General features: G+C 40.8%; 1 protein-coding gene across 6 annotated transcripts in view; it reads left to right on the forward strand.

Annotated features, from left to right (window-relative positions):
- The window catches only part of Setdb1 (SET domain bifurcated histone lysine methyltransferase 1), a 33,644-nt gene that overhangs the window by 7,610 nt on the left and 11,789 nt on the right, over positions 1-14,245 (forward strand). For all 6 annotated transcript variants that reach the window (XR_015451844.1, XM_004854049.4, XM_021265920.2 and 3 more), the window contains exons 4-10: positions 8,840-8,874; positions 9,543-9,642; positions 10,573-10,698; positions 10,859-11,060; positions 11,677-11,750; positions 12,600-12,790; positions 13,984-14,113. Coding sequence is in view for 5 of the 6 variants with exons in the window: in XM_004854049.4 (XP_004854106.1) it covers positions 8,840-8,874; positions 9,543-9,642; positions 10,573-10,698; positions 10,859-11,060; positions 11,677-11,750; positions 12,600-12,790; positions 13,984-14,113 (858 nt within the window). In the remaining variant the exon portion in view is untranslated. The remainder of the gene's footprint in view (positions 1-8,839; positions 8,875-9,542; positions 9,643-10,572; positions 10,699-10,858; positions 11,061-11,676; positions 11,751-12,599; positions 12,791-13,983; positions 14,114-14,245) is intronic.

The raw sequence follows: 14,245 nt of genomic DNA on the forward strand, positions 1-14,245 counted from the left end.
AAGCTAAATATTGCTCTTTTTGATGCACTGTGTTTGGAAATCTTTTTTGTGTTTTTTGGAGTGCTGGGGATTGAACCCAAGACCTCATATATGCTATGTAAGTGCTCTACCAATGAGCTACATCTACAGCCCATTTTAAGTTTTATTTTTGAGACAGGGTTTCACTAAATTGCCTAGGCTGGCCTCAAACTTTCAGTCCTTCAGCCTTGGCCTCCCAAGTAGCTGGGATTATAGACCTGCAACACCACCACATCTAGCATTATTTAGAATTTTTCCTAATTCAACTGTGAGAGAGAAGAGGCTATAATTTTTTTCCCTGCTATCCTTCCATAGTTTTAGAATTCAGATTTCAGTGGCTTTTTTTTCTTTATGTGAGGCTTTTCTAGTACATATCAAATCAGTTTTGTTTTTTTGTTTGTTTTTTGGAGGGATTTTTTTTGGTACCAGGGATCGAACTCAGGACCTTGCACTTGTGAGGCAGGCGGCGGAACCACTGAGCTAAATCTCCAGCCCCCCAAATCAGTTTTAACAGTTTGTAATTTCCTAGTAATTGATCCATTTTGTCTAAGTTTTCAATTTATTGAAATAAAAATTGTTTCTGTTTTTAGCTGAGCTTAACATTTAATTCAGGTCTTTTACAGGAGTTACTGCCTTGAACATTTTTACTAATATCTTCTATGTCTGTTACATCCTCTCTGTTCTGCCCTCAAGTCTTAGTTTAGTGACATCACCTGTAATTAATACCTGTAATAAGTTTGTCTAGTACTCAGACTTATTTTCATGATCACTCCATTCAGACTTGAGTGTGATACTTAAAGATGCTCATTATAACATTGTTATACTATATATACTTATCGGTAAGTGCTTAAATTAAAAATATATGGAGAGGTTGGGGATGTAGGTCAGTGGTAGAGCACTTGACTAGTGTATTTAATATATATGGTGTCATCTAAAGGATTATGTATGTAGTCATTAAAAAAGAAAAAGACAAACATAAATGAACCTTGACATTTATGCTGAGTGAAATAAGCCTGTCACAAAACGACAAGTACTCTATGTTTCCATTTATATGACACACTTTGAATAGTCAGATTCATAGAGACAGAAAGTTGAGTCTCTGAAGGTCTAAGGGCGGGGAGAATAGAGAGTTATTGTTTATGGGTAGAGTTTCAGTTTTATAAGATGAAAAGTTCTGGAGATAGTGCACAACTATATGAAGGTAGTTAGTACCATTGAACTATATACTTCAAAATGGTTAGGATTGCAAAGTTTATGTTATATGTATTTTACCACAATAAAAAAAAAAAATAGGGGCCGGGGATTTAGCTCAGTGGTTCCACCACCTGCCTCACAAGCAGAAGGACCCGAGTTCGATCCCGGGTACCAAAAAAAAAAAAAAATAGTCAAGAACAAGCTGGGCAGGGCAGCACACACCTGCAGTCCTAGCATTGAGAGAGGCTGAAGCAAGAGGATCACAAATTCAAGGTCAGCCTGGGCAACTTAGCAAGATGCTGTCTCGGAGAAAAACGGAATGGGGATGTAGTGCACTGGTCCTGGGTTCATTACCCACGACTGTCTTAAAAACAGCAACATAAAAACTGCATGTTGAGTGTAAGTGAAAGGATAGAAGGAAGAGAATACATTTACTTACATTTATAGTCTATCTTTAGCAGAAAAGAAACTGATAATATTGGTTGTTTCAGGGAAAATAACTACAAGCAGAGATGGGAAAGAGACTTAATTTTTTACTGTGTATGTGCTTTTTATAGTGTTCAAATTTTTTCCATGTGATTTTTTTTTTTTTGGTACCAGGGATTGAACTCAGGACCTTGTGCTTGCCAGGCAGGCAAGGCATCACTGTGATACATCCTTGACCCTCCATATGATTTTTTAAAATTCAGTAATACATAAAAATTATACACATTTATAGGGTTCCATTGATATTTCAGTACATATATACATTGTGTTGTGTTTAAATCAGAGTAAACATCTCATCAGGTATCATTTAGGTTGAAAATATGAAAGTGCTTCCTTTTTTTTTTTTTGGTACTGGGGATCAAACTTTCGGGACCTTGCACTTGCAAGGCAGACAGCAGCACCACTGAAGTAAATCCCTGGCCCTTCATTTTTTTTTAAAATATCTAATAAAGGGGATAGGGTGTTGCTCAATGGTAGAGTGTACTGTTAGGCTGTGAGGCCTTAGGTTCAGTCCCCGCACCTCCCCCCAAATACATGTATATTGTTGTCATTTATAGTCACCCTGCTGTACAATAGAATGCCAGAACTTTTTTCTCCCATCTGACTACATAGCTTGCTACCTATTTATCAACCTTACCCATGCTCTTGTTTCCTTCTCTCCCTAGCCTGTGGTAAATACCATACTTTAGGAGTTCACTTTTCTTAGATTCTACACGTGAGTGAGCTCATGAGGTATTTGACTTTCTGTGTCTGGCTTTCTTCACTTAATTCCCATCCACGTTGTAGCAAATGAGAGAATTTAATACTTTTTTCTTTTTTTTAAATAGGGTCTCACTGTGTAGTTCAGCCTGCCCTTGAACTTACTACGTACCTTGGGCTGGCCTTGAACTTGCAGTGATCCTCCTGTCTCACCCTCTTGAATGCTGTGATTATAGACATGTACCACCATGCCTGGCAAGAATGTAATACTTTTTAATGGCTAAATAATATTCCATTGTATATGCATACCACATTTTCTTTATCCATTCATGAGTTGATGAACACTTAGGTTTGCATTTCTTGGCTGTTGTGAATAGAGCTGCAGTACCATAGGTGTGCAACTATCTACAATATACTCATTTAATTTCCTTTGAATATATACCTAGTGGTTACATTGCTGGATGATACGGTTATTTGGAAGGCAACAGCTATGCTCACCAGTATACCACCAACGCTGATATGGTTATTTGAGTGTATTTTAAAAGCAAAAAAAAAACCCAACAACATGAAAAATTAACTCCTTCCTCAAATACAGTATATGTGCTGCCGAAGTGAGCACCCTTCCTCAAATACAGGATAGGTATTTTATTTTGTTTTTGTGGTGCTGGAAATTGAACCCAGGGGCACTCTACCACTGAGCAACATGCCAAGACCCTTTTTAAAAAAAATTCTTGAGACTGGGTTTCGCCAAGTTACCCCAGTGGGACTCAAACTCATGATCCTTCTGCTGCTTCAACGTTCCACATAGCTGGGATTACCCACACATGCCACTGCACCCAATTTAAGAAGTGTGTGTGTGTGTGTGTGTGTGTGTGTGTGTGTGTGTGTGTGTGTGTGTGTGTGTGTGTGTGTGTGTGTGTGTGTGTGTGTGTGTGTGTGTGTGTGTGTGTGTGTGTGTGTGTGTGTGTGTGTGTGTGTGTGTGTGTGTGTAGGGGCCAGGGATTTAGCTCAGTGGTTTCGCCACCTGCTGTACAAGCGCAAGGACCCGAGATCGATCCCCGGTACCAAAAAAAAAAAAAAGATGCAGATGTCAGATATTTTGTTCCAACAACAAGTGACTAAGACATTTTACAACATAACAATGAAAAGACAAGACAGGCTGGGCATGGTGGCACACACTGGTAATCCTAGCACTCAGGAGTCTTGAGGCAGGAGGATCACCATAAGTTCAAGGCCAGCCTGAACTACATAGGAAGACCCAGTGTTTAAAAATAAATAAAACATGGGGCTGGGGATTTAGCTCAGTGGTTCGCTGCCTGCCTTGCAAGCACAAGGACCCGAGTTCGATCTCTGGTACCTAAATAAATAAATAAATAAAACAATACAACTTTTTTTTTTTTTTTTTTTTTTTTTTTTTGCACCAGGGATTGAACTCGGGTCCTTGCACTTGCGCAGCAGGTGGCGAAACCGTTGTGCTAAATCCCCGGCAAAAACAATACATCTTTTAAATGGGCGAAGAATTTTGATAGATATTTTCTTGAAGATGATTTGTAAATGGCCAATAAATACATGAAAAGATGCTCAACATCATTAATCATTGGGGGAAATCAAAATCACTTTATATTCATTAGTATAGCTGTAATCTTAAAAAGACAATCCAAAAAAAATAAAATAAATAGGCAATCCAGGTGCAGTGTGCATGCCTCTGATCCCAGCACTCAAGACTGAGGTGAGAGGATCACAAGTTCAAGTCCTGGGCAATTTAATGACTTTGTCTCCAAAAAAATTAAAGGCTGGGCATGTAGCTCAGTCCAAAGGCCCTGGGTTTAGTCCCCAGTGCGGCAATAAATACTTTTAAAAAATTTTAAATGCAGTAACTGGGCACGGTAGTACATGCCTATCATCCCAGTAAAGCAAAGCTGAGACAGGAGAATCATGAGTTAGAGACCACCCTGGACTACATAATGAGACTCTGTCTCTAAAACAGAAATAAAAACAATAACAAATGTTGATGAGAATATGGAAACATTTGAACCCTCATAAATTGCTTATAGGAAGCTTTTGTAAATAAGGAGGGGAAGAGGGGTTGAAGGGGTGGGTGGAAAAAATATACATCATGTACAGGTACAAATTCTCTATGATGAATGTTATTATTATGTATATCTAAAATTACCAATAAATGTTTTACTTCAAAAAAAAATTGCTTGTGGGAATGTAAAGTGGTTGTAGCCCCACTGGAAAGCAGTCTTTCCATTCCTCAAAAGGTTAAACTAGGGCTGAGCAGGGTGGTATGAACTTGTAGTCTCAGCACTAAGGAAACTGAGGTGGGAGGATCACTTGAGCCCAAAGTTCAACTACATGTGCAACATAGCAAGACCCAGTCTCAAAACAAAAAGAAAAGTAATGAAGTACTTAACATGCTACAACATAAATGAACCACATCTGAAGCGGATATGGTATGCTGCTATCTCCCTTTTTTTTTTTTTTTTTTTCTTTTTCCTTTTTCAGGTGTGTGTGAAATGTCCAGAATACGCAGACCCATAGATACAGACAATCATTGGTTGCCTGGATTGCCGGGAGGGAGAAGGGGAATCACTGCTAAGAAACATGGGGTTTCTTTTTAGAGTGAAGAAAATATTTTGGAATTCAATAGTGATAATTGCACAACCCTATATGTGATTAAAAAGTATAGTATGGGGCTGGGGATTTAGCTCAGAGGTTTCGATGCCTGCTATGCAACCACAAGGACCCGAGTTCGATCCCCGGTACCAAAAAAAAAAAAAGAACAAAAAGTATAGTATGTCTTTAAAAATTTTTTTTTAATTATAGTAAGAGACACATTGCCATTAATTCCCCTTAAAATACTACCCCTGCTCTTTCTGAAGCAGTTCTGGAAGTCCTCTTTCATGAGTGTCTTTAGTTGTGCTGTTGTGGCTGCCTTGATGTTCTGAATTGATTAAAAACATTCACCTTTTGTGGTCATTTGAACTTTGAGAAGAGCCAGAAGTCTCACCTGATGCCAGACCTGGTAGATAAATAAAGTGGATGAGGATATGTTGCAGTGTTTTTATGAGTCTGCATTTCTCTTGGGTGGCATACATCAGAAAGACAGTGACGAAGGAGGACTTCCAGAACTGCTTCAGAAAGAGCAAGGGGATAAGTGAGAGGAAGGGCCAGGCATGGTGGCACACACTTATAATCCCAGCACTTGGGAAGCTGTGGCAGGAGGATCATTGGGAGTTCAAGGCCAGCCTGGGCAACATGGCAAGTTCAAGACCAGCCTGCACTATGTAATGAGACCCTGTCTCAAAAAAAAAACAAGGGGGAGGGCCAGGGATTTAGCTCAGTGGTTCCGTCGCCTGCCTCAAAACCGCAAGGTCCTGAGTTCAATCCCTGGTACCAAAAAAAACCCCCAAAAACAAGGGGGAGGCTTTTTTGAGGGGTATAGATGGCAGTGTGTCTGAAGAGTGAATTTATGGTATGTGTATTATACAACAATTAAAATGTTAAGTTCAGTTTATTGAGATTTAGAATTTATTTCCTCAGTTGTACTAGCCACATTCCATGTGGACTAAGATGCCAAATACAGATTGGACAGTGCAGGTACAGGACATTTCTGTCTTCATAGGTAGTTCTGTTGCACAGAGCCATTTAAGAATAAACATTTCACTTTTTCACAACGGGTTTGCCACAAGAGCACAGGTGTAGTGAAAACCACCACTAAATCAAAGCCAACATGGGAAAGGAAAAGACTCATATCAATATCATCGTCATCAGACACATGGATTCGTGTAAGTCTGTCACTACCAGCCATCTGATCTACAAATGTGGTGGCATCGACAAACCATTGAAAGGGCTGGGGATTTAGCTCAGTGGTTCTGCCACCTGCCTCGAAAGTGCAAGGACCTGAGTTCAATCTCCGGTACTGAAAAAAAAAGAACCATTGAAAAATTTGAGAAGGAGGCTGCTGAGTTGGGGAAGGGTTCTTTCAAGTGCATCTGGGTCTTGAATAAACTGAAAGCTAAGCATGAGCATGGTATCACCATTGACATCTCCCTGTGAAAATTTGAGACTAGCAAGTATTATGTGACCATCATTGATGCTTCAGGACACAGAGACTATCAAAACATGATTATAGGCACAGTTCAGGCTGACTGTGCTGTCCTGATTGTTGCTGCTGGTGTTAGTGAATTCGAAGCTGGTATCTCCAAGAACAGGCAGACCCATGAGTGTGCCCTTCTGGCTTACACGCTCGGTGTGAAACAACTCATTGTTGGTGTAAATAAAATGGATTCCACTGAGCCACCCTACACCCAGAAGAGATATGAGGAAATTGTTAAGGAAGTCAGCACCTACATTAAGAAAATAGGCTACAACCCCAACACAACTTTTGTGCCAATTTCTAGTTGGAATGGTGACAACATGCTGGAGCCAAGTGCTAACATGCCTTGGTTCTGGGGATGGAAGGTCACTCATAAAGATGGCAATGCCAGTGGAACCACACTGCTTGAAGCTTTGGATTATATCCTGCCACCCACTCACCCAACTGACAAGCCCTTGCAGCTGCCCCTCCAGGATATCTATAAAATGGTGGTATCAGGGCCGGGGATTTAGCTCAGTGGTTTTGCTGCCTGCTGCACAAGCACAAGGACCTGAGTTCAATCCCCAGTACCTAAAAAAAAGAAAAAAAAAGAAAATGGTGGTATCAGTACTGTCCCTGTGGGCAGAGTGGAGACTGGAGTTCTCAAACCTGGCATGGTGGTCACCTTTGCACCAGTCAATGTCACAATTGAGGTAAAGTCTGTTGAAATGCACCATGAGGCTTTGAGTGAAGCTCTTCCTGGTGACAGTGTGGGCTTCAATGTCAAGAATGTGTCTGTCATAGATGTTCGTCGTGGCAACAGTGCTGGTTACAGCAAAAATGATCCACCAATGGAAGCAGCTGGTCTCACTGCTCAGGTGATTATCCAGAACCATCTGTGCCAGATCAGTGCTGGCTATGCTTCCTTACTGGATTGCCACATAGCTCACTCGCATCACTTGCAAGTTTGCTGAGCTGAAAGAAAAGATTGATCACCGGTCTGGTAAGAACCTGGAAGATAGCCCCAAATTCTTGAAATTTGGTGATGCTGCCATCGTTGACATGGTTCCAGGCAAGCCCATGTGTGTCGAGAGCTTCTCTGACTATCCACCTCTGGGCCATTTTGCAGTTCTCGATATGAAACAGACAGTTGCTGTGGGTGTCATCAAAGCAGTGGACAAGAAGGCTGCTAGATCTGGCAAGGTCACCAAGTCTGCCCAGAAAGCTCAGAAGGCTAAATGAATATCACCCCTAACACCTGCCACCCCAGTCTTAATCAGTGGTGGAAGACCGGTCTCAGAACTGTTTCTCCCGATTGGCCATTTAAATTTAATAGTAGAAGACTGGTTAATGATACCAGTGCATGGTAAAACCTTCAGGAGGAAAGGAGAATGTTTTGTGGACCATTTGTTTTCTTTTTGTGTGTGGCAGTTTTAAGTTATTAGTTTTTTAAATCACTTTTTAATGGAAACAGCTGGACCAAAAATCTGTGACAGATTTTTGAGACCCATTAAAACTTTAAAAAAAAAAAAAAGAATAAACATTTCAGAGGCTGGGGATATAACTCATTGATAGAATTCTTGCCTAACATGAGTGAGGGCCTGGGTTCAATCGCCAGTACAGGAGGAAGAAAAGAAATATTTTGAGTTGTGTATTTGGCTTAGTAGTAGAGTACTTTCCTAGTGTGTGCAAGACTTGAATTAAATACCTAGCTCTGAAAAAAAATTAACATTTGGTTTAATTCATTAGCCATGTCTCATTTTTTAAAGTTGTACAAATAAGGGCCGGGGATTTAGCTCAGTGGTTTTGCCACCTGCTGCATAAGTGCAAGGACCGGAGCTCGATCCCCTGTACCAAAAAAAAAAAAAAAGTTGTACAAATAATTCATATATAAATTATTATAAAAATTAAAATCTAAAGTAAAAACCCAGCTTTCCATAGACTTCTCACCTGTCCTAGTACCTTATCCAGAAGTAAGCACTGTTTCCAGGCATGGTGGCACACGCCTATAATCCCAGCGTGCGGGAGGCAGAGGCAGGAAAATCCCACCAAGTTCAAGCCCAGCCTGAGCTACCTAGTGACTTCAAGGTCAACCTGAACTACATGGCAAGCCCCTGTCTCAAAAAATGAAAAAAGAAATAAATGCTGTTATTCATATACTATATATCTTTCCAGACTGTGTTGAGTACTTTCACAAGTATGAAAAAAAACCCAAGTATGTGTATTTCTATATTTAGATTACTTCCCATTGCTATTGATAATGTTTCTATGGTAATGTTTTTAAGTAACAAAGTTCTTGATTTCTTAGAAATTCTTATGCATAAGTCTCTGACACTCAATCCAAGTTTTTCTCTTCCATAGGTGATGCTGGGAGCAGAACTCCCAAAGACCAGAAGGTGAGATTGGGTGGGTACAGGAAGATTGAGAGGTACAGAGTTGAAGATGAGCAAGACTCAGCTGGGTGTAGAGCTCAGTACTAGAGCACTTTCCTAAAATGTAAGAAGCGCAGAGCTTAACCCCCAACTCTACAAAAAGGAAGCTTTTGGCTTGACCATTCGTTCAGTATAACCATCAGCTCATTCACTAGCCATGTCAGTTACAGTGTTCTCTCATAGACATTACAAGAATGCGAAAGAGCACTGAGTGCTTCATGAAAGTATAATTTAGGAAGGTTCAGCTAGCAGAGATTAATTTTTTTTTTTTTGGTACCGGGGATCAAACTTGGATCCCTGCGCTTGCACAGCAGGCGGCGAAACCACTGAGCTAAATCCCCGGCAGCAGAGATTAATTTTTAAAAGCTTCCTAGAGAAGGGTGTATTGCAGTGGTAGACCACTGGCCTAGCATGCAAGAAGCCCAGAGTTCAATCCCTGACACTGCAGAAAGAAAAAAAAGAGAAGAGAAAAGCTTCCTAAAGTTAGTTTATTTTAAGCAGTGTCCGGAGCCTAACCCAGGGTCTTGCATATATTAGGCAAGCCCTCAACCACTGAAGTACGCCCCCAGCCTTTTCAAATTTTTGTTAACCCATGCTACTAAAACGTGTTCCCCTCATCTATTTTCCTACAGCTCCGTGAAGCCATGGCTGCCTTAAGAAAATCAGCTCAAGATGTCCAGAAGTTCATGGATGCCGTCAACAAGAAGAGCAGTTGTCAGGATTTGCATAAAGGTTAGGGTCAATGCGTACCCAAGAACAGGTACAGGGAAGTGAATTCTTACAGCGATTTTTATGGGTAACTGGTTTTGCTTTAGAATTGCAAAATCCTTTTCCTTTTCTGTTGGCTTAACACCATACATTCTATGTCCAAGGTCAGTATAAGATTATTTGTGAATTTGTTTTCCTTGTCTGATTGTTTTGTTTGTTGGTTGTGACATGCCAGGCCCAGTGTCCTTACTCTTTGTCAAATTCCTATTATGCTGCTGCTCATTTTCTGGTCTATAATGGTGTTATCTTGATACTATTTATTCATTCATTCATTCATTCATTCACCCATTCACTTATTTATTTATTATTTTTGTGGTAACCCAGGGCCTTCACTCTAAGCTACATCTCCAGCCCTGTCATTATTTTTTGTTTTGAGACAGACTCATTAAATTACCCAGGCTCAGCTCAAATTTGTGATCCTCCTGCCTCAGTTTTCCAAAGTGCTGGGATTACAAGAGTGTGCCACTATATTTGGTTATCTTAGTACCTTTTATTTCCCTATATGTAGGCTATTTCCATGCTCTTGAAATTAGGGAGAAGAGAGTAATTCAAACTATTATAAAAAGATGTGGGGAAAGCTTTAGTGTAGAACAGGAAAATTTTTATAGCCTTTAATAAGTGGTAGTTACCATTATTCATAAGGAGTTGTAAACATTAGGTTGAAGCTGAGATCTTCTTGAATTGCGTATGAACTTCAGCTATTCAGGTTTCTCCAGTTAGCATAAACTGTTGAATTTTCTCTGTCTTCTATTTTTGCCTTTGGCCAGGTGGGCAGCAGAAGTGGCTAAAGATCAAATGTTACCACATTTTCACTGATTACTATCACTGCTCTATTTACCATCCCACTCTACCCAAAAGCATAATGCTTTGGAATAACTTTGCTTTCCGCTGTAGGAAGCTTCAGTCACATGTCTGGAGAACTGAGCAAAGATGGTGACCTGATAGTCAGCATGCGGATTCTGGGCAAGAAGAGAACTAAGACCTGGCACAAAGGGACCCTGATTGCCATCCAGACAGTGGGTAGGTTCCAGCTAGAGGGAGCACTGATGGTAGGCAAACCTACAGGTTTCTTGTTGATTGTTTCTTTTCCCCACAGCCTGCCTTTTGTCTATCACACGGCAGCCAGGACTGACATAGAAACTGACAGTTTTTTTAAATTTTGTCTTTCCCTTTTACTCAGGCTCAGGAAAGAAATACAAGGTGAAATTTGACAACAAAGGAAAGAGTCTGCTGTCTGGGAACCATATTGCCTATGATTACCACCCTCTTGCTGACAACCTGTATGTGGGCAGTCGAGTGGTAGCCAAATACAAAGATGGGAATCAGGTCTGGCTTTATGCTGGCATTGTAGCTGAGACACCAAACGTCAAAAACAAGCTCAGGTACCTGGAAGGAGGATTGTAAAAGGGAGGAAAGGTTAGGAGCACAATTCCTGGCCTATTCATGACAGTCTAGATTTCACAATTACCTTTTGTGGTCTTAATTCCAGTGGCCAGAAACCCCTTGTCATAGAATTAAAAGGTGTTAAGTTCATGGCAAGAAACCTCTTTGTCACAGAAGTCACGTGGGTGACCTTTCTCCATCCCCACTCCCTTCTTTTCTCAAGGAGAAAAGTTGGAAGAAATCTAGGTTAGTAATGAAGATTGCCAGTCCAGATTGATGAGTGATTAGGGATTTTGAATATGGAATGCACATAGAAGGAAGAAAGGAAATTCGATTCCTGGTACCAAAAAAATAAAAGAAAAAGGAAGAAAGAGTCTAAATGGTTGGCAGCATATAGTAGGAATAGAAGAATAAGAATGAGTGTTTTTCAAAAAGTGGGGCTGTATTGGTTAGATGAAGGAAAAATTCCTGTCTTTGGGTGAGAAGGAAGAAAGACCAGAATGTCTTCCCTGGAGTGTGTCCAGTTATCCAGAGGAACAAATCTCTGATAAAATAACTTTAGGTCATGTTAAATAATAACTCCCAAGTCATTCATCCATCACTCTTCCTTTGCAGATTCCTCATTTTCTTTGATGATGGCTATGCTTCCTATGTCACACAGTCAGAACTGTATCCCGTTTGCCGACCACGTGAGTATTCCTTAGTTCTGTCAGTTTCCTCTTCTTCCTTGTATTTCTTCTTCAGATGCCCAGTTGAAAAGCCCTAGTGCTTTCAATGTTCTACTCTTAAAGAATGTAAGTTTGTTCGATCCCTGGCACAAAAAAAGAATGTAAGTTTGATGTTCTTTGGAAGATAGACTATTATTGTCCATCTTTATGGCCAGGTCTTTGTAACAAGAGTAAGATACTCGAAGGTGATAGCTGACATCCTATTACAGATGTGTTTTGATTTTATTTCTAAGTGATTTAGGTTTGAAAAAGTGTTATTTCTTTCCTAGTCTGATGTTTCACCTAACATTTCTATAAGTCGGCAGTCTGCACAATGTTTCCTAAAGAAGCTACATTAGGCAGAGGTTCGTTATGTCCTCTGTACTTGTTACTTTGGCTTGGGAACAGGTTTCTATAGAAGCAACTGTTTTAATTGCAGAAGAATCAACTAAAACTGCTATGTTATACATTCAGAATCCCTAAAAAATCTTAAGAGTGAGAAAGACAAATTTACTTGTTAATTCTATGGTGTCATCTGATACCTTTTGTTGACCTTTAGACTCATATCAACAAATTGGGAAGAATATCCGTTTGAATTTTATAAGGAGAAATGTCCAATCTGTATTTGTTGCTTAATATTTACATGACTTGTGTCTACATTAATGAGGTTCAGTATTTAAGTACTCTTGGTTTTGCTTCTCTTGGGTTATTATTTATTTTTTTTTCTCTATCTCAGCTTGAAAAAATACCAAATTTGTCCCTGTGAGCCTATTTCCCTATCACAACTTGTCTTGCCTGCCCTCTCTCAGCTCTCCTTCTTCCTTGGGACAGTGCAAAAGACTTGGGAGGACATAGAAGACACCTCCTGCCGAGACTTCATAGAGGAGTACATCACAGCCTATCCCAACCGGCCCATGGTGCTGCTCAAGAGTGGCCAGCTTATCAAGACCGAGTGGGAAGGCACCTGGTGGAAGTCCCGAGTGGAGGAGGTGGACGGCAGCCTTGTCAGGATCCTCTTCTTGGTACTGTTTTTTCCTAGAATTTTCTAGGCAAGGGTCAAGATGGGATTAGGGGGTAGACATAAGAGACAATAATGAGGGGCTAGCTGGGTATCGTGTACACCTGTAATCCCAGAACTCAAGAGGCTGAGGCAGGAGGTCCGCCTCCTTCCCCAGCAGTGCCCAAAAAAAAGTAGAAATGAGGATTATTTCATCTCTGTTCCATAGCTTTCCTTTCTTATCCTCTTACCTGTTCTTCTTGGTTTGGTCAATTTTTATTTTGTCCTTCTTTTCTCTTTTTGTTCTTGTGCAGTTGATTGTTGAAAATAAATTCTCTGAATTTTATTGTAACACTGATCTGCATGGTTTACACACACACACACCCTACGCACATCCTGAACTATTCACATTGTACAGGGAAGGCAACTACTTCCATTTTTCCAAGGGTTACAGTTTGGGTATGATAATAGGACAAAGAAGATGACTCAAGGAATTGGAAGTCTTTGTGATCTTTCAAATTTTGCAAATGGGAACCAGGCGTGGTGGCGCATGCATGTAATCCCTGCACTCAAGAGGCAGAGGCAGGAAGATTGCCTTGTATTTGAAGCTAGCCTGGCCCTCATAGTAGTTCAAAGTCCACCTGAGCTACATAGCAAGTCCCTGTCTCCAAAACAAACAAAATTTCCAAATGGGAGGACAAGAAACGGGGGAGGGGTAAAAAGAATTAAGATGTGTTATGTCCACCTACCAAGTCCTCACACTGTATGTTCCCATTATGGACTACAAACATGTGCGAATAAAAATGTTCAAAAAACAAAGCTTAGGCCCAGGGATTTAGCTCAGTGGTGCCACCGCCTGCCTCACCAGCACAGGGTCCCAAGTTCGATCCCCGGTACCAAAAAAGAAAAGAGAAAAAAAAAGAGCTCAATTTAACTCTTTAATCTCGAGGGGTATATATATTTATTCTTTCTACTCCTGATACCTATCATGGACTTGGCACATAAGTTTTTTTTTTTTTCCCAGTATCGGGGATTGAACTCAGGACCTTGTGCTTGGGGGCAGGTATGGTGCCACTGAGCTACATCCTAGCCCTGGCACATAAATTTATTGGACAGGAAGATTTCCCAGAGGTGCCACATTGTGTATATTCTCCACAAGTGACAGGACAGATTCAAACCTTTAACTCATTTCTCCCTGCCCTCCTTCCTGCCTCTCAGGATGACAAAAGATGCGAGTGGATCTATCGAGGCTCTACCCGGCTGGAGCCCATGTTCAGCATGAAGACATCCTCAGCCTCTGCACTGGAGAAGAAGCAAGGGGGACAACTCAGGACACGTCCAAATATGGGTATGTCCTGGAACACACCAGGAGGGAGAGGCGGGCAGACCAGCAAAGGTAGTTATACCCAGTGGCTGTCCTCTGTTTACCAGGGTGACACTTGACGCACTCGTAACAGGACGCATGCCCTGAGTTGTTTCC

Source organism: Heterocephalus glaber, unplaced genomic scaffold (assembly GCF_053883595.1).
Source record: "Heterocephalus glaber isolate CG9 unplaced genomic scaffold, H.glaber_assembly_v1.0 deba00001442, whole genome shotgun sequence".
In the NCBI taxonomy this organism is placed as follows: Eukaryota; Metazoa; Chordata; class Mammalia; order Rodentia; family Bathyergidae; genus Heterocephalus; species Heterocephalus glaber.